This window comes from Canis lupus, chromosome 15 (assembly GCF_011100685.1).
Source record: "Canis lupus familiaris isolate Mischka breed German Shepherd chromosome 15, alternate assembly UU_Cfam_GSD_1.0, whole genome shotgun sequence".
Taxonomy (NCBI): domain Eukaryota; kingdom Metazoa; phylum Chordata; class Mammalia; order Carnivora; family Canidae; genus Canis; species Canis lupus.
The window spans coordinates 11,630,609-11,649,499 of NC_049236.1; the positions used below are offsets into that span (position 1 = coordinate 11,630,609).

Sequence of the window (18,891 nt, forward strand, 5' to 3'; positions counted from 1 at the left end):
CTATGAAAGCAGTAAGCTAATGCTTAGCTGTTCATGACCTCCTAATGATAATGATGAAATGCTACTCATGCTCCACCTAGTACTTGGTGAAAGGGTTATCTGATCTGAGTCAAGGCAAACCTGGTAGGAGAATTTGATGAGGTTTAGGAGTATAATCAAAATTGCAACAAAGCATAAAGGACAAAGTCAGAACCAGAAGGAGAAGATCAAACATCAGATATACAAGGTTAGTGCAAGGATGAAGATAGGCACTAAGGCAAAAGGCAAGGAACTGATGCAGGTTAGAAAAAGGAATTTCAGGCAAATGAGGCTTCACATTTCACAAAAAGAGCCATGAACGAAGTAATGGAATGGATGCCAGAATGGATCCTGCATTCCAGGAAGAGGCATAGTTGTGAGCTTTGTGCAAGTCAGGACCAACCAAGGTTTCTTATTTGAGGCTGTGAAGATTACCTACCCTGCTGAACAGACTTTCTCAGACTTTGCTGGCTTCTTATACTATGTGTAATCTTTAAATGCTGACATTCTCTGTGGCTCTTTCCTTGGCCCTTTCAACCAGCATGCCCTTATCAGGCAGTACCTTTTGTGACTGATTGGTTTCTACTTCTGTATTTCTAGCCTAGATCATGCTCTTAAATTCCTGTCTAATATAGTCAACTGTTTATTAAATAGTTTTACTTGATATTTTGTGGGTAATTCAAATTCTACATGTCCAAATTGAAGTCATAATATTCTTTTCAACTTTTTTCCTCCACTATATCCTATTCTCAGGACATGAAGCCATAATGTACATAGTTGTACAAGCTAAAAACTTGGTTGACATTTTTCATGATTTTTTAAACTACTGTCTACATCTGATTCATCACCAAGTTCTGTTGACTCTGCCTCCTAAATAACTCTGAAGCATTTGGGGATCCTTGGGTGTCTCAGCGGTTTCACACCTGCCTTTGGCCCAGGGCGTGATCCTGGAGTCCCGGGGTCAAGTCCCACGTTGGGCTCCCGGCATGGAGCCTGCTTCTCCCTCTGCCTATGTCTCTGCCTCTCTCTGTCTCTCTCTCTCTATGTCTATTATAAATAAATAAAAATAAATCTTTAAAAAAAAAAACTCTGAAACATTTCTCCTTTCCCCCATCCCATTGTCTTTATGCCAGTCTTGGCCATCATCATCTCTCACCTGAAGGATTGTATTTACTTCCTAACTGGTTCACACTGAATCTTGATCTTTCATTTTTTCCTCACCCAATAGCAAAATGATGTTTGTCTAATGAAATTCTGAGTAAGTTTCTCTTCTGTGGAAACTTTTTAATGACTTATCAAGAAATCTTTCTTTTTAATTATTTGCCCTCAGAATAAAGTTCGAACTTCTTAACATAGTGTATGAGGCCTTCTGGGATATGGCTTCTACATATCTCTTTATCCTCACTTAGCACCACTTTCCTCCTCACTTCTCCCTTCCCCCCTCCCATATATCACATCCCTACCGTGACAGGGCAGCAGGGTAGGCTCAAGGTGAGGTAAATAAGATGTCAAGGGCACAAAGTTTAATGAGGCACTTGCTCTCATATAGCAACACTATACATGCACAACCCTGAAAGTGTCTTTTAAAGAGTGAGATGCCTACATGCATACCAGTGTTTATAGCAGCAGTGTTGTCCATGGTATCCAAAATATGGGAAGAGCCTAGATGTCCTTCAACAGGTGAAAAATAGACTCTTAAGTAAAGAGAACATACTGAGGGTTGCCAGAGTGGGGAGGGGTGAGAGATTGGGTTGAATAGGTGATGGGAATTAAGGAGAGCACTTGCGGTGTTGAGCACTAGGTGTTGTATGTAAGTGATTAATCACTAAGTTTTACTCCTGAAAATAATATTACACTATGTGTTAACTAATTGGAATTTAAATAAAAACTTGAAACAAAACAAAAAATACAAAGCCATACTCAACATAAGCCCAAAGTCACTTGCATTATTGAATGGTTTCTATCTTCTTTTGGCCAAAGTATAACTTGAAGCTGTAATTGTTGAAAATGTTGTTATATCAATACATTAAGAAAATAGTGACATGTCAATGGAGGAGGAGGAGGAGGAGGAAGAAGAAGAAGAAGAAGAAGAAAAGAGAAAAGAAGAGGAGAAGAGGAAGAGAGGAGAATAGAAAAGAAAAGAAACGAAACAGCAGCAGCTACTGATTTAAGGAGTAACCTAGTCTGTCTTCTGTACATGGTCGGTTCTTTTTGAAGAGATGCAACTCAGTACAGTATACCAATTTGAGCATTATTAGTACAACTTAATTCCAGTTTCTGTTTTGACTATAGTTCACTCTTGAACTTGAGAATTTGCTACCTCTCCTCGGGCTTCTCTTTTCCTATTTATCAAATGAAGGAGTTGAAAGATTGGACTAAATTATTCTAGGAGCCTTTCTAAATGAAAATATAGCATCTCTGGTCAAAAAACCTGCCTCACAGATCTTGATCATAAGAGAGAGATAAATTCTGAGAAAGAGAATTTTTTTCTGAGCAATTTTTGTTAGTTTTTGTCACATGGATGTTGATAAAGAATCTTACAGCTGTAAGATAATTCAGAATGCAGGAATTCCTCTAAAATGAACTGGCCCAGTGGTAATTCAGCCTCTTTTTATTTTTTTTATTTTTTTTATTTTTATTTTTTTCAGCCTCTTTTTAGATGCCTCTGGTGGTAGGGAACTCACATTTTATAGAATCAGTCCATTTGATGTCGGGTTGATCTGATGACTGTTAAGTTCTTCCTTACATTAAACTGAAACCTATCTCTCTGTAACTTCTGCCCACTACTTCTGCCATTTTCAGATGCACATACCTGATTTAAATCCCATTTTCACTCTTATTGGATTTGTAAGAGAAGTGATAATTCTTGACTTTTTTGAGTTTTTATTTCCTCATCTGATAATGGATATTTTAATTCCTGTCTCCCATGATGTTATAATTAAAGTGAGATAATGCATATTGATTGCTTGTCTAGGCTCTAGTTGATAAAGACTTTACAGAGGACTTGGATTTGGCAAAAATTATGAAGGGTGGGTAGGATTTCTCTATAGAGGTGAGTGGGGTAGGCAGAAGACAGGTAAATGACAGGTTGGCCCTTTGAGACTGAGAAAAAATAGCATAAGCAAAAGCATGGAGCCATGAAAACAATGTGCAAAACATTTCTAGTAATCAGATTTGTCTTGATCTTTGAATGCCTTGGGCCAAGGGGAAAGAATGATAAGAGATGATCCCAGAGAAGTAAGCTACAGGCAAACTGTGAAAGGACATGTACACAATACCACATTCTAATATCACATTACTTCTAGATGCTACTGAATTTAAAGAAAATGATAAAGAGTGGAGAGTTGAACCAGGATTTAAATCCAAATCTTCTGAGACCATGTCTCACAATACCATAACTTCTTGGACATAAAAAAATATTTTTTTATTGTTATAGAATTCTAGAAAACAAGTTACTTCCTTCTGGCACTGTATAGTGATGTTCAAGAAGGACTCTAACCCAAATCCTGAGGCCTTCCACTTGCCTCCCAGCAGGGGAAAGTGCTGTTCTGTCAGTGAAGCCAGTGTATTTCTTTGCTTTCTCTGAATTGATGTTTATTACAAGAGAAGAAAATTTGAGAGAAAGAAAGAATACTCTACCTATTTTTTCAAATATACATGGCTGTATGCTATAGGAGAAAGGGCTCTATTTGACAAACAACTTGGATTCAAATCCTAACTCTGCCATTTACTAGCTGTATATGTAGTTGATGTCTCACTTTACCCTGAGCCTCATGTTCAGTAACATGGAAATTATGGTCCTTGCTCTGCCTTTTTTTAAAAAAAATCATAATAAGGAAATTAGATGATTGTCAAAGCCCTTTAAAAATAATAAAGTGATATTTTATTACTACTACTATCAGGAGATCACTAAGATGAGAGTGCACAGTTCTAATCAGGATTGCTCTACAATATGTTGACTGGACTCGGTAAAAATCATTAAGATCAGAAGTTTATCTTCATTGTTCTGACCTTTTCTCCCTGTCATTTTTCCTTTTGTTTCCTGTCTTCTCACTCACTTCTTTGGTGTGAAGAGACTGGCATCCTATAGCTTTCTCTTCTCGTCTCTTCTCTTTCCACAAGTTCCCAGGATAGGCTCTACTAGTATATCTTTGAGGCCAAGGTGTGAAAACCAGTAACAAGATCTCTTCTTTGTACAGTTCCCTAGTGGAACCTCATCTTTAATCATAAAAGGAAAAGACATTATTTATTCATTAAAAATTATTTGTTCAGCGTATAATCTGTACTTTATTCCTGGTGAAATAATTTGAAAGATGAGTTAATTTAGGGAAATTCAAGGACTTCTAATTCATTTATTGATGTGTTTGTTGTTCATTCTATCTCTCTTGTATTTAAAAATATGTTGTAACACCTACTATGCATTAGATATTGTGTTAGGCAACATGTAAGCCACTTAAGGACCTAATGGTAGTACTTAAATTGTCACATATCAGGTTCATGGTGGTTTTAAATGGCCTTACTTTATTCTTAAGCATAGCTCCTGGGAATGAAACAATTTGGTGTGGTGACAAGAACAAAAGAATGGAAATAAGATAGTATTTATTTTTCCTACATCCAAATGTCTTTGAATTCCTGCTATGTGAAAGTGACAAGCTACTTTTCTGACTTCTCTTGACTATAAAATGGAAGAGACATTATGACATAATACATGTTAAAGCACATGGCTCAATTCCTGGTGCATAGAGGCTTCATGAATGGTAGTTAATGCTCTCTTCTTTTTTCCATCTTTTGTCTCTTCCACTTGTGTATATCCCTGCTGATACTGAAGACAAGAAAAGAAATCGCCAACTAGCAAGGTTGAAATATATCAGCCCCAAGAGCAGTTTTGCAGATGGTCTGAAACAGAGCATTTGCAAAAGGGTAATTGTTCATTATAATTTCTCACACTCTTTTCAGTTTACAAAGCACATTTATACATACCATCTCATATAATCCTCTTAACAACCATGTAAGATGAGATTTATTATCTCATCTTCTGGGTGAGGAAACTGAGGCTTGCAGAGACTTAGTGACTTTCCCATCAGAGAATTAAAATTGGCTCTTGGTCTTTTAATATGCAATCCTTTATGTATCTTGCTGTCTCACACTAAATTTTGAGCTTAAAATTTTCCAGCTTTCACCCAACTTTTCCATTTTCCTGGCTACAGGCCTATCTTTAAGACTAGGGAACTGATACAACTCCTTTTTTCTTTTTTTTTCTCCATAGTGTTTGAAACTGATGCAGTCCAGAATGTAGATTGAGAATCCTAGAGATTTAGTCTGGCTGTCTAAAGAAGAAAATTCATACTCCCATCAGTTCTTACTTGGACTATTGTAATAGGCCTCCTTCTTCTCTTTGACTACTTAATGTTGACCTTTCATACTCCTAAGGACATCTTTATACCATAAAACTGAAGTTTGCTCACATCCTTTGTATGCTTAAAACAAAACGGAACAAAACAAAACTGTGTTTTCCCATCTGCAGAACTGAGATCTGAGTGACATGGGCTCATCAAGGCTCCTTAAGCTTCCACTGTGTCCTGATAAGCATCCTATCTTAAGGGCCTTTGTAGATGTTTTTCCTTCTTTCTAGAAATTCTTTCCTCCTTTTTATCACTCTTGGTGAACTCTTCCCCCCACCCCCTTCAAAACCTAGGTTAGATTAGATGACCGTCTATCAAATCACCACAGTGTTCTTCCTTATGCAGTTGTCATAGCTCTTCCTAGACAGGATAGTGATTGCCTGTTTTTTTCTTTTTCTTTTTTTTTTTTTTTTAAAGATTTTATTTATTTATTCATGAGAGACACACATAGAGAGAGACAGAGAGTCAGAGACACAAGCAGAGGGAGAATCAGGCTCCATGCAGGGAGCCCCACATGGGACTCGACCCCGGGTCTCCAGGATCACACCCTGGGCCAAAGGCAGCGTTAAATCCCTGAGCCACCAGGCTGCCCCGATTGCCTGTTTTTTTTCATCTGTATGCCTTGAGTGCAGGGCCCTTTCCTTTATTCCTCTGTATTCCTATTGCTACCTCTATTTCTTGACAGTTTTTCATCATTGAATATAATAATACCTGTAGATTTTTGAGATGTTTGTTATCAAGTGGAGTTAGTTTTTATCTATTCCTATTTTTCTGAGAGTGTTCATTATGAATGGGTGGTGAATTCTGTCAAATAATTTTTCTGCATCAGCACATATGATCATGTGATTTTTCTTTACTTTGTTAATATGGTGAATTACATTGACTGGCTTTTGTTTTTGTTTTTTCTTAAATGAAAGCAAAGTTTATTGAATATATATATAGTTACACGCACATATATATATAGATGTATATGTATTTGTGTTTGTATACATATATGTGTCTATATAGATATAGAGAGAGAAAGAGAGAGAGAGAGATGGACAGAGCATCTAAGAGAATCAGAACTCAGGAAGGAAAAGAGCATGAGTCTTGTCTTTGCTTGGGGTCTGACGTTTTTATTGCCAGTTGGAGTCTCACGCATGTGTCTTCTTAGGCATCCAGGAACTGGTCAGAAAAAGGACAGAGTGCAGGTGTCCTTCATGAGTCATTCGTTCCCTGAAGCCAGGTGTCTTGGCATCAAGGTGTTTTGAGTCAGTGGTCTTGGAAAACTATATAATGACCCTGCCCAGTCACTCCTTAGATGTTATTTATTATGCTGGAATGCTCCAAAGATATCACTATTTCTTTGTGCAAGGAGGACAAGTGTTATTTGTATTACAATGCATGTGTAGAATGGGGTGGGGAGTGCAAGTCTGAGCAAGACTAGAAGCTGGAAAAGGAGCAAAGTTAAAAAAAAAAAAAGTTTTTTATTTGTTATTCATGGCATCCCTTCAGTCTCCCTGTTTTATTCTCCCCTGTGGAATTACTGGCTTTCGAATATTGAATCATCCCTAATTTCCATTTGGTTATGGTATACAATTCTTTTTATATATTGCTGAATTCTTTTTGTTACTATTTTGAGGATTTTTGCATCTATAGTTATGATTTTTACTTGTGGGTTTTTTTGTATTATGTTTGTTTTGATATCAGGTTAAAACAGTAGATTCATAAAATGAATTGTGAAATATTCCCTCTCTTTGTATTTTCTGGAAGAGATTATGTAGAATTGATGCTAATTCTTCTTTAAATATTTGATAGAGAGGTATCTAGGTTACTCAGTCGGTTAAGCAGTCATCTCTTAGTTTCCACGCAAGTCATGATCTTTTTTTTTTTTAATAGTTTCATGAGTCCGGAGCTTAGATTTATTGACTTGAGTCTTTCCCTTTTCTAAAATGGGGTACATTGGGTGCTGTAAAATTTCCTTTCAACATTGCTTCAGCTGTTCTCACAAATTTTGATAAAGTCTACTTTAATTTTCATTTAATTAAATGTATTTTTTAAAATTTCACTTGAAAATTCTTGTCTTATAGATAATTTAAAAGTTTGTTGTTTAGTTTTAAGTGTTTCAAGATTTTCGTGTTATTTTTTCTATTAAAGATTTCTCATGTAATTCCATTGTGGCCAAAGAACATACTCTATGATTTCAATTATTTTAGATTCAGTAAGGTTGGTTTTATAGGCCAATAGATGGTCTATCTTCATATATGTTTGTAGCTGCGTGAAAAGAATGTTTATTCTATTATTGGGTAGAGTGTTTTATAAATGTCCGTTTTAGATCCTGTTGGTTTCTAGCATTGTTGAGTTCTTCTGTATCTATCCTGATTTTGTAGTTGTTTTGCTGTTGAAATATCTAACTTCAGTTGTGAATATACTGAATCACCTTTCAGTTATATCTTCTTTCTTATTCTATCTTTTCATGCAGGTTTGCTTCACATATTTTGCAGCTGTGTTGTTTGGTGCATGAACATTTAAGATTGCTATGTATTCTTGGTAGATTGACTCCTTAACATTACATAGTAATGATAATGTTCTCTGTCTCTGGTAATTTCCTTGGCTCCAAAGTCTCCTTTATCTGATATTAATACAGTCACTTCTGATTTCTTAATATGTTTTCATGAAATACCTTTTTTCCCATCTTTTAACTTGTCCATATTGTTATGTTATGAATAAGTTTCTTAAAGACACTCTATAGTTAGTTAGGTCATGTTTTCTAACTCCTTCTACCAATGTCTGTGTTTTACTTGGTGTATTTAGACCTTTTACATGAATGTAATTAATTATTGTCACTTTAGTCTGCCATTTTATTTCTTCTTTGTTTTTCTTACTTATTGCATATGTATAACTTACCACAGTCTACTATAGTGTTATTATTTTATCATTACAAGTATAGAATCTTTTTCTCCCTTTACACACTTCTACCCTCATCCATTTATAATATAATTGTCACAAATATTTCCTCTACTTAGATTTAGAGCCAAATCAAATAGTGTTACAATTTTTGCTTCAATTATTAAGCATACTTGACTGAAGTAGAGTAAGGGAGTCTATATTTACTTCTATTTTTGCTTATTTCCTTTCCTCCTTCCTGATGTTCTAAGATCCCTTCTCTAATATTTCCCTTCTGTTATAGTGCATTTCCTTTAGGCATTTTTTACAGTAGGCCTGTTGGCAACAAATTTTCTTAGTTTTCCTTCATCTGAGAATGTCTTGGTTTTCCCTTCATATCTGAAGCATATTTTTGCTGGATATAGGATTCTGAGTTGACAGTTGTTTTCATTCTGAAATAAAAATGTGGTATTTCCTTCTGGTTTCTCATAAGAATTTTGCTGATTTGTAGTGTTTTCCATGTAGATAATGTATTATTTCTATGTCACCATTTTCAAGATCAGTTTCAGAAGTTTTATTATGTATCTGTTTGTTAATTTCTTTGAGTTTATCTTATTTGGAGTTTGTTCAGTTTTTTTAAACTAAATTTATGTTGCCAAATTTGGGCAGTTTTCAGCAATTATTTCCTTCAGTATTTTTTCAGCTCTGCTGTATTTTTTGTCTATTTCTGAGCTTTGATTACACAAATGTTAGATCCTTTATCACTTTTTTGTTTCTAGTCTCTTTTTATTCTGTTGTTCAGATTGAATAGTGTCTTATGTTGTGTCTTCCACTTCACTGACTTGTTCCTCTGTCTTCTCTAGTCTTCTGTTTCATCCATCCACTGAGTTTTTTTATTTTAGTTGTTGTGTTTTAAAATTTTTAAATTTCCATTTGATTCTTTGTATTTTGTTTTTCTATATAATTTCTGTTTTCTATTAAATTAAATTAAAATAGCTAACATATATAGTACATCATTAGTTTCAGATGTAGAGTTCAGTAATTCATCAGTTGCATATAACACACTGTGCTTATCAAATCACGTGCTCTTCTTAATGCCCATCACCCAGTTACCACATCCCCTCACCCACATCCCCTCCAGCAACCCTCAGTTTGTTTCCTATAGTTAAGAGTCTCTTATGGTTTGCCTCTCTCTGTTTTCATCTTATTTCATTTTTATTTTCCTTCCCTGTGTTCATCTGTTTTGTTTCTTAAATTCCACGTATGAGTGAAATTATATGGTATTTGTCTTTCTCTCATTGACTTATTTTGCTTTAGAGAGAAGAGATTTTTGGGTTTTGTCTTTCTGTACTTGTTGGCATTTCAGAGTTTTTGTCTTCTCTCATTCTGGTATAAATGAGGCAAAAAGAAACCCCACAGGGCTTAGCACTATGTCATTCTTTGAATTGTCAGCTTCCTATGCAGTCTTCTGATTCTCTCCTCACTTGAGAGTCTTCTTATATTTTTTCTATGTATAGTTTACTTTGCAGGAGAATTAGGGAAACATGTACTCCATAGTCTTGGGAGTAGAAGTTTAGATTTAAAAAAAAAAATGCTGTTGAATGTTTGAAGAAGAGTAAGGTGGAAAGTAAAGTATCCATTTGAAAGATTCTGAATGGAGATAGTGCAACCCCATTTGTGGTGCTTATAGGAACAGAAATTTAAACATGAGGTAGCTATTGCATTTAAAAATTAGATACAGCTCTAAGCTTCCTAGATACCAAGGCAGAAGTAATATGATGACTTATATTTGTTCACTTTCTTTGAGAAAAGGAAGCAGATCTGTTGAATGAGAGTTTTTCTATATTCTCAGAGGGATTATCATGTGTATTCTTTAAATAAGAGGCTTTGTTAAAATTCATATTTTTAAGCTAGGGTTTTGTAAAATACTAGCATATTGCTCATAGGTGAACACTTCTTACAATAACTGTCTGTAGAGGTGGAAGGCATAACCTACTTAATTATACTTCTAATGGTAATTAAGATAATAAAAATATATTGCTTTTTAGCATTTATCTTATTGTCTAGAGATCAGACATCTTGAGGAATGGATAGTAAATTAGTTCCTTCTATTGTCTTTCCCAAATACTGGATATCTTAAGTGAATATCTGGCATGAGTGTTTGGCTAGGGCTGAATTGCTGGGAGTTCTCAAGTTAGTCTGATGAGTGCATGGACTGAGTGTAATCTGATGTATTATTTCTAGGGTATCTATAGTGCATATTTAATATAGGTATTATTTTAATGCTCACATATCTAGAAGAGAATTTTCAGGTTAAGTAAATGTTCCTTTCCAGGAGAAAATGATATTACAAAATACCTCCTGTGTACCAGAGATTATACTAGAAATTCTATATATTACTCTTAACTTTTTAAGTTACTGGAGTAATTGTTATTATTCCCATTTTATAGGTAGATAGACTAAGACTAGGGGAGATTAAATCTTTTGCCCAAGGATGGACAACAAGGAAGTGTCAGAGTTGATATTCTATATCTAATCCTATTTCCTACTCCTGTCCTGTATGGACCCTATACTTCAGCCAATCTGTTTTATTGAAAGAAAAAAATGAGTATGAAATACTTGGTAGGAAGAAGTGAATGGAAGTAAAAGCACATTTGAAAAAATTCAAATGAGTGAGTTCATCTTCTCAAGCAGTTTGAATGAAAATTATGACAAAGAAGTTTGAAAGAACTGGCTTAATGGTAATTTAATCTTCCTGTGAATTTCATTTTTATAATCTTTGTTTTAGCTAGAAGCATGAATAATTTGTAGTACTTAAGAGTGCTTTATGAGATGTTGGAGTTTGGTCATTTTTGGTATAAGCGTATATTGCTAGTATATGTATGTATGTATTCTATAGTAGAGTTATTACAAACAATTTGATAACAGACTAGCGAAAATACAGATTCTCAAAGATCATCTAGGTTGGACTAATCTCTTGTTTGATCAGTAGGAAGCTAATACGGTAGGAGATTAAGTGACTTGATTAGGGTCTCATAGTGACTAGCAGTAAAGTGGACTAGAGAGCCCAACTTATTTGAATCCCAATCCAGTATTCCTTATTAAAACAATCTAAAGACTTTTGAAATAATTCTGTTTTTCTAAAGGTAAGACTTTGCTTAATTTTAAATATATCATTTCAATTTTACAGTTCTTTATTTTTATTAGCTTAATATTTCTAATGTTATAATTCAATTATTATGCTTAAAATATCAGGGCCTTGGAAAATACAATTGAAAAGCACCAACTGTCTCACCTAAAGGGATCTCATTTGGTATAAACTCCATTCAACTGTGAACTCTTAGGGGAATGGATCATATCAATTATTTTTTAATTTTCAGCACTCAACTTGGGGCCCATTTGAAATTTGGTTGAATGAATGGATGAATGAAGTCCAAATGAGTCATAATGCTATTCAATATTAGAATTTTAAAAAGCCTTAAAAATTATATGGTTCAACATCTTTAAGTATGAGGAAGCTCACAACAAAAGACAGTATATGGCTTAATGTCATAGAAACTAAAAATACAATATTTTTTTTATAATATATTTATAATACTTTCCACTTTTCAGGTCATGTTAAAATTTCATAATAATCTTGCATTGCACAAATCCAGGGAACACTGTTCACCTTACAGTTGATATGAACGGTACCTTCACAGTTGTTTAGCTGTGCATAATGGCTCAGTACATGAGACTGGTATTATTTCCTGTATTTTACAGATAAAGAAATAGGCCTACAATGGAAGTGACTTATCCATGATTAGACATATTATGTGTAGCAGTACTGGACCTCTGTTTTCTTAAAATTCAGTACCTTTTTTCTTATAGTGCTCAAGTCTGAAATATATCATTTAATCCTTCATGACTATCTCCATAACACATTTCAGACAATATTTAAAGCAGGGACTGAAGCATACACACTGTTCATAGCTCTGGTCCTGAATCTGCCTATCCTAGTTTTCAGCCCTTTTGACACTTTTCCATTTCTAGCTTTACCTTTTTCACCAAAGCTCACATTATCTTTTTAACTACAATCTTGGATTGCCTTCAGTATAGTTTTTCTTTCTACCTTTGGCTGCCTTCACAATTCAACTCCATTCCCTGTCACCTGCTACCTTAGCTTTCTTTCACCCTAGCAAATGCCTTTAACTGTCATGATTGGCTGTTGGACCTTTAACTGCCATGATTGGCTGTTGGACATGATACCATTCTTCTTTTGAACGTAAAACTTAACAGGATTTCTCCTATACATTCTCTTTTTCTGACTTTCCTTTTCAAGTCCTCCCTGAGAGTCATCTTGCCACCCAGCACAACTTTGCTCTCTGCACATGGTCTCTGGGTGATTCATCTCTGCCTGTCACACAGGCATGAATGCCAACACCTACACATGCAGGTGAATCTGCTCCAGTGATATATTTTAATTACAGATTTAGTCAGAAGTAATTAAGCCTCTCTGTAACTGGTATGGGCACCGAGTTTTAAAAATTCATGAAGTTTCAGACATCCCATGTGTGGTTTGTGCCACCCTGGTTTGCAGAGTAAGAAGGAGCCTCTAGTGTCCTTAGATTAATTAATAGAAAGAGAATAAACTTAATGGAGCCAGAAAAGTGCAAAAATTGGTGCTTTCCCCCCTATATCTCATGCAGATGGAATGGCCATCCTGGGATTGTAGCAGGGGATGGCAATTGCATTTTAATTACAGGGCTGATGATTTCAGTACTGCACCAGATGGAAGGGCCTTTTTAGAGAAAGAGGCCCACTCACTGCCTCTGTCGATTTTCCCTCTGATGGTGGTTAACAAAACCCGACAGGAGACAAAACTGATGAGGTTGCATTCTGATCCCGTGGATTTTATTCTCTATTCTGTGGCTTGACTTGTGAGTTCAGTCAGATCTTGACTCCTGTGAAAAAGATGCAGCTCCTTCAGGCACTTTAACAAATGAAAGAGAAAAGATGAGGCTGGAGGAAAGGAATGATTCTTTTCCCCCTTGCTCTTCCTTTATCATTGTTGTGGTCACTTTATTGCCTACAAAGCACTTTTACTTCCATTGTATCACTTAACAATTATGACATTTCAGTAACAGAGGTATTGTTATCCCCATTTTAGTGAAAGGAAAAATTGAGATTGGACACGTAAGCTTTTATACATTTCGTAGTGTTGGTCAGTGAATTACTAGGATTAAAACAAAATTAAAATAAAAGCGTTATGTGTTCTCTGGCCAAAATATAGTTGTGGATCTAGAAGCCCTCTAACACTTCATCTCATTTGATAGAAAATAAAACTAAGACTTAATTGGTCTAATGGAGAGCAGTGTGGAATAGTTGAAAGAGCATGGGCTTTGGGAAGTCCTAGTGAAGTTTTACTTCTGTATTTATGTATTAGGAATTCCGGGGCAAGTCTACCCTCTGAACTTCACTTCCTGCATTTGTAAAGTGCAAATTTGCGCTGAATAAAACAAACACCTTCAGCCTTGAATCCTCTGCTACCCAGAGCTTGGATTTACTTATGCCTAGGTTAGGAGTCTTTTTTTCTGTATCTCCTGTGGGTGGTAGTGGCTCATTTTGGGGAAATCCAAATTTTAAAAAATGATTCTCAAGAAGCTAGACTGGAAAAGATGAATCCTGAATTGAACTTAATGGAGGCCAAATCCTTAAGAAATTTTTAGAATGTTATCACACAGGAAAACAGCCAAAACATTGGGAAGCTATTTACCCAGAAATCGCAATAATTCAGACAAGTGAATTTGGGATTGCTATGAAAATTTCCTTCTCAGACACAAAATACTAGTCCACCAAGTGCCTTGCCAAACCAAGAAACAGTTCTGAAGCAGAGAGATGAATCATTGGGAATCATTTGGTCTCTTTTGCCTTCTTTTCAACCATTTGATTCAATGATGCTTGTCCCTCAGAATCTCCTCCTTTGACTTTTTCTCCTTCAAAGAAGAATCATTTGTTATCTTCTCACTATAATTAGATGGTTTGGGGGGATAAACATCAGACCTTCATAGCTGCCAGACCTGATTTATAGGAAAATTATTTGTTCTAATTATACAGAATGATTCATAGCTTATGCAAATGTGTGATTTATTACCAGACCACCTCTTTTATATGTAGGTCCCATTCTCTTTAGTTTTTAGTTCAGTGCTTCCTAGGAATAGCAATACCATCTAGACCAGACTGCTGGATTCCTTTCGTCATTCTCTTGACAGTCTAGAATAATAATGGCATGCATTCATTCACTTGACAAAAAGGTCATCAAGCAGTCTCCATGGACAAGACACTGGGATATAGAAATGTGGTTACATTTACTTTTATAGAGGACATCGGGGAAGGGCATATTCTGTAGCACTGTAACATCCTTTATCTCATGTTAGCCTCAAGGCAGCCTTTATCTCATGTTAGCCTCAAGCCCTGTAACATTATTTATACCTCATGTTAGCCTAAGTAAAGCAGCCCATATATTCTGAAAGTATTACAGATGAGGAGACAGCTCAGAGAGGGAAAGTGACCTATCCAAAGTCAGTTGGTATTAAAATTATAGGAATCTACTGGGAATAATACATAATTCCTAGTACTCAGAGTCAGCTTGCATACATTCACACATACTTTGTGTGTGTGTGTGTGTGTGTGTGTGTGTGTGTGTGTGTAGGAGTGGGGTTGGGCATGAAGTCAGGGCTGGGAAGTATTGTTTTCCTATGTGAAGGGATGAAAAAGATACATTTTCTTAAAATGGCTCCACAGTTTATCTACCTGACCCTCCACTTTATTAGTTTAAGGTATTAAAGGCTGGTATTAAAGTGTCAGTGCTCTTTGGGAGGGAGGCACATTTAAATCTGATACTTGTTATTCATTAATTCAGCATGCCTTATTAGAAATCTTTTCAATGCCTGGTCTTGAGCCTAGGTACCAGGAGAGGGGTGGAGGGTGGCAGTTATGTGGATGTGATAAAAGCATCAGTTAGAAATGGCCTCTCTCATGATGGAACCCAATTCCTGTCAATATTTCTGTTTTACTAACATGCTTAACTTTCTATGTTAAAGCTATTGAGAATTTCACATAGGAAAATGTTGTGTTTTTTTTTTTTTTTTTCATTCCTGAATTAGGTATCAGCTCCAAACCTTTCTCTTTTCTTCCTCTCCTGGTACGTGCCTGTATTATCTTACTAGACCTTGAGTTCTTTGAAATCAGAGACATGTATTCCATATCTATGTCTTCAGTGACTGATACACAGTAAGTTCCCAACAGATATCTGGGAACAAAAGAATCCCTTAACGCATTGTTAAAGTTACCTCTGCTTCTTTCTCTTAAAGATTCCTTCATTCTGGCCCTTATTTAGTTCCTTTTTGTTCAAAGAAAGTATGCTTATTTTTAGGGTTTCTTCTTCAATCCTCAACTATCCAAATATCTTTCTCTATTATTTGTAATCTTTGCCAAGGTCCGTATTCTCCCCCTGTGACTTCTTTAAAGCTATTAAAGGAATAGATTAATGTGAAAATTGGGTAACTTTTTTTCACTTAGCTTCCCTGAGACTTAATTTCTTTCTTTGGAAAGTAGTAACAATATCTACTTTTCAGGTTATAATTATAACCAAGTGAGAGTATATATTGCCAACCACTATTTCAAAATTCAGCTTAGGTATAAGCACCTCTGGCAAGTTTTTCTGACCCTTACCTTCCAGGCTGTCTGATTGCCTTCTGTGTTTTTCAGAGTTCCATTATTTCCCTCTGTTTTATACTTGTAGCATTATATTTTCAGTTTTAATTTGTCTTTTTCTTCTACTACACAGTGAATTTTTGGACAGTCTCTTATTAAACTTTGTATTCATGCATATTCATATTCATCCTCATATGTTTACTGAGCAGCTATTATGTGCCAGCAATGTGCCAGATGTTGTGAGTTTAGCAGTAAGACCCACAATGTCTCTGCCCTAAAGAAATTGTAGTGTTTAGCTTCAGTTCAGCACAGGAGTCACTAAGTGTGTGTTGGATGAATGAGTGAAAAATGAACATAATCACACAAGTGGATGAAACTACTTGTTAACTGTAGAGTGCTGTATGGGTGTTAATTATTTATACTTTCTGCTGCATAGAAATAAGGATCTGATACAATATCCAATAGAATCTTCCCAGAATCTTCTGTGCCAGTTGTCTTTAAATAGATATGTGGTCTTCCCCTTGCTTATGATTTGCTAATTGTCTAAGTATTAGTTTAAATAGACTCCCTTTCTTAGCTTAAGTATTCCCCATCACCTTTCCTGCTGTTTTCTTTCTTTACTAATAATTTTTGACCTGAGGATGAGAAAGCCTCAAAAGAACCAATGAGAAGAGCAAACTTTTTATTTTATTTTTTACTTTAAAACATAAGCCAGTTTTCTCCAAAGATCTACTAGTAATAGAGAAATCTTCATGGGCGCCTAGCTTTTGGGTCCCCAATTTTTTTTAAAGAAAGTGAACAGTGCTTTACAATTTTCAATTAATGATAAAAAAAAAAGTTGGTCATATAATTTATCTTCCAAAGCTTACATTTTTGTGTCAAATGGTACTATTGAAATTTATGCTAGGATAATATACATAAAGTAGGACTGTCCCTGGCAAACCATGATAGATATGTTCTCATTACTAATAGGGAGCTAGCATAATGTCAAACATGGGTCAAGGACTTGACCCGATGGGCCAATGTGGGGTCAATCCTCACTCTGAAATTTTCTATTAGAATAACTATGGATAATTTACTTGAACTTTCTACATCTATAAAATGAAGTTACTAAGCTTGTCCCCTATGTAATAGCATTAATTGAGATAACACGTATAAAGCTGCCTAACAAAACCTGGCAAATAGGAGATGCTCAAAGAATATAACTTTCATTTCTTTTTAATTCCCCTAATAACAGCTCTGCCATTAATTCAATGTGTGACCTTGAACAACTTTTCCAAATTTTTTTATCAGTCAAATGGCAGAATTGAAATAGATGATCTCTTTATTCTCCAGTCATTTTTTTTTCTGGATTTCTCAGGATAACCCCATTTAAAACAACCTTGTTACCATAAACTTCCACATTGTCTTGGGAATCTTGATATCTACAGGATATGTCACAGGTATCCTTGACATGAAAAACAGTGCCAAAATTGTCCAGCAGATTATCTATCATATCTTCTAATTCAGAAATTATAATTTTCACATTATGAGATCCTTCCAAGAACTCAGTCACATTTTGTACTCCTCTCTCAGAACCAGTGTAGCCAAAGCTGATTAACTCTTACATTTCTGATCCTGTAACATCACAGAAATTGGGATATTCAAGGATGACATAATATAGTCATTAATGCTTTCAATCCAAGCTTTAAGCTATTTATTAAAGGAAGAAGAGCTTGTGGTGGCTGATCCATTCTCCTTTGAAGATTCTCTTCCCCATATTAAATAACCCAGATTCTTTAAACTGACCCTTTCTAAGGATATGCTGGCAATTATTTAGTCAGCAGTTCCTCTTGCTAGAATCTGATCAAATGTCCTCCATTTCTGGTTCCCTACTCTTTTACCAAATCTGTCACCAAATCTTACTGATTCTATCTACTAAACATATGTTAAAACTGTCCCTTTTCCTTACCTTCTCTGCTTTAAAGTTGTGTTTAGTTCAAATTAACAGTGTTAAGACTTAGTACATGCTATGTGCTAGGCACTCATTACATGCTCTGTTAACATTTATTACACGTTATGTGCTAACCAGTGAAGGAACAAAGATGAAAAAGTCTGTTAGTGCTAGAAATGATTGTAGAATTCATCTAGTCCAACTACCTGATTATGTAGTCAAGGAAGCTGAGATTCAGAAAGGGAAAATGACTAGTACAAAATCACACAGCTAATAAGCTGCAGAGCTAGGGCTAGGACTCAAGATTTTTTTTCACTCTCCCCTCCAAGAATCCTTTCCCCTCTACCACTGTAAACTTAAAAATAACCACTCCCTTCACTGTTTCACCCTAATCATGTTTAACATTTTGTATAGTACTTTAGAGTTATAGACCCATACCAGTCATCTAATTTAGTTTTTATAATGTTCTTGTAAGAGTTTATTGTTAATCATGGTAACCCTGAAACTCAGAGAGGTTAGTTAACTTGTCTTGGTATAAGTTCTGAAACTTATACTCCAAATTCATTATTTTTCCCCATACTGCACTTCCTTTATTGACATAAGCAAGTATTAGACTATGACTGACATGTGCTGGATTGTAGAGATGTTAGACGTGAATCCTGCTTTTGGAAAAAACAATATAGACAGATCATAGACTGAAAGTAAAAAGTCATGCTGGCTGTTGTGTAAGGGCTTCCTGGAACTGTTGTATCTTCTAAAGGTTGTTGTTTATGGCCCCCTAGTTTTTAAAACTGCAAAAATAAAAGCTCTAAGTTAGTTATTTTTGATAAACCAACAAATGAAATTGCTGCAAAAATTAGGTCATTTTGGAAAAATTGGAAGGTAAGATTATCCAGAGTTAATGTCTGATTATATTATATACTTAGGACAGATTTACCATGGGTGAAGCCATTGTGGCCCACATAGAAAAATTATTTA

At 35.3% G+C, this 18,891-nt stretch overlaps 1 protein-coding gene across 13 annotated transcripts in view; it reads left to right on the top strand.

Moving 5' to 3' along the window:
• Positions 1-18,891, top strand: part of AGBL4 (ATP/GTP binding protein like 4) — a 1,422,311-nt gene that overhangs the window by 532,391 nt on the left and 871,029 nt on the right. The window contains exon 1 of one of the 13 annotated variants that reach the window (XM_038558093.1): positions 12,606-12,720. The exons of the other annotated variants lie outside the window; for them this stretch is intronic. Within the exon in view, the coding sequence (XP_038414021.1) occupies positions 12,715-12,720 (6 nt within the window). The 5' untranslated portion in view covers positions 12,606-12,714. Of the gene's footprint in view, positions 1-12,605; positions 12,721-18,891 lie in introns of those variants that run through there. 13 annotated transcript variants of the gene reach the window in all.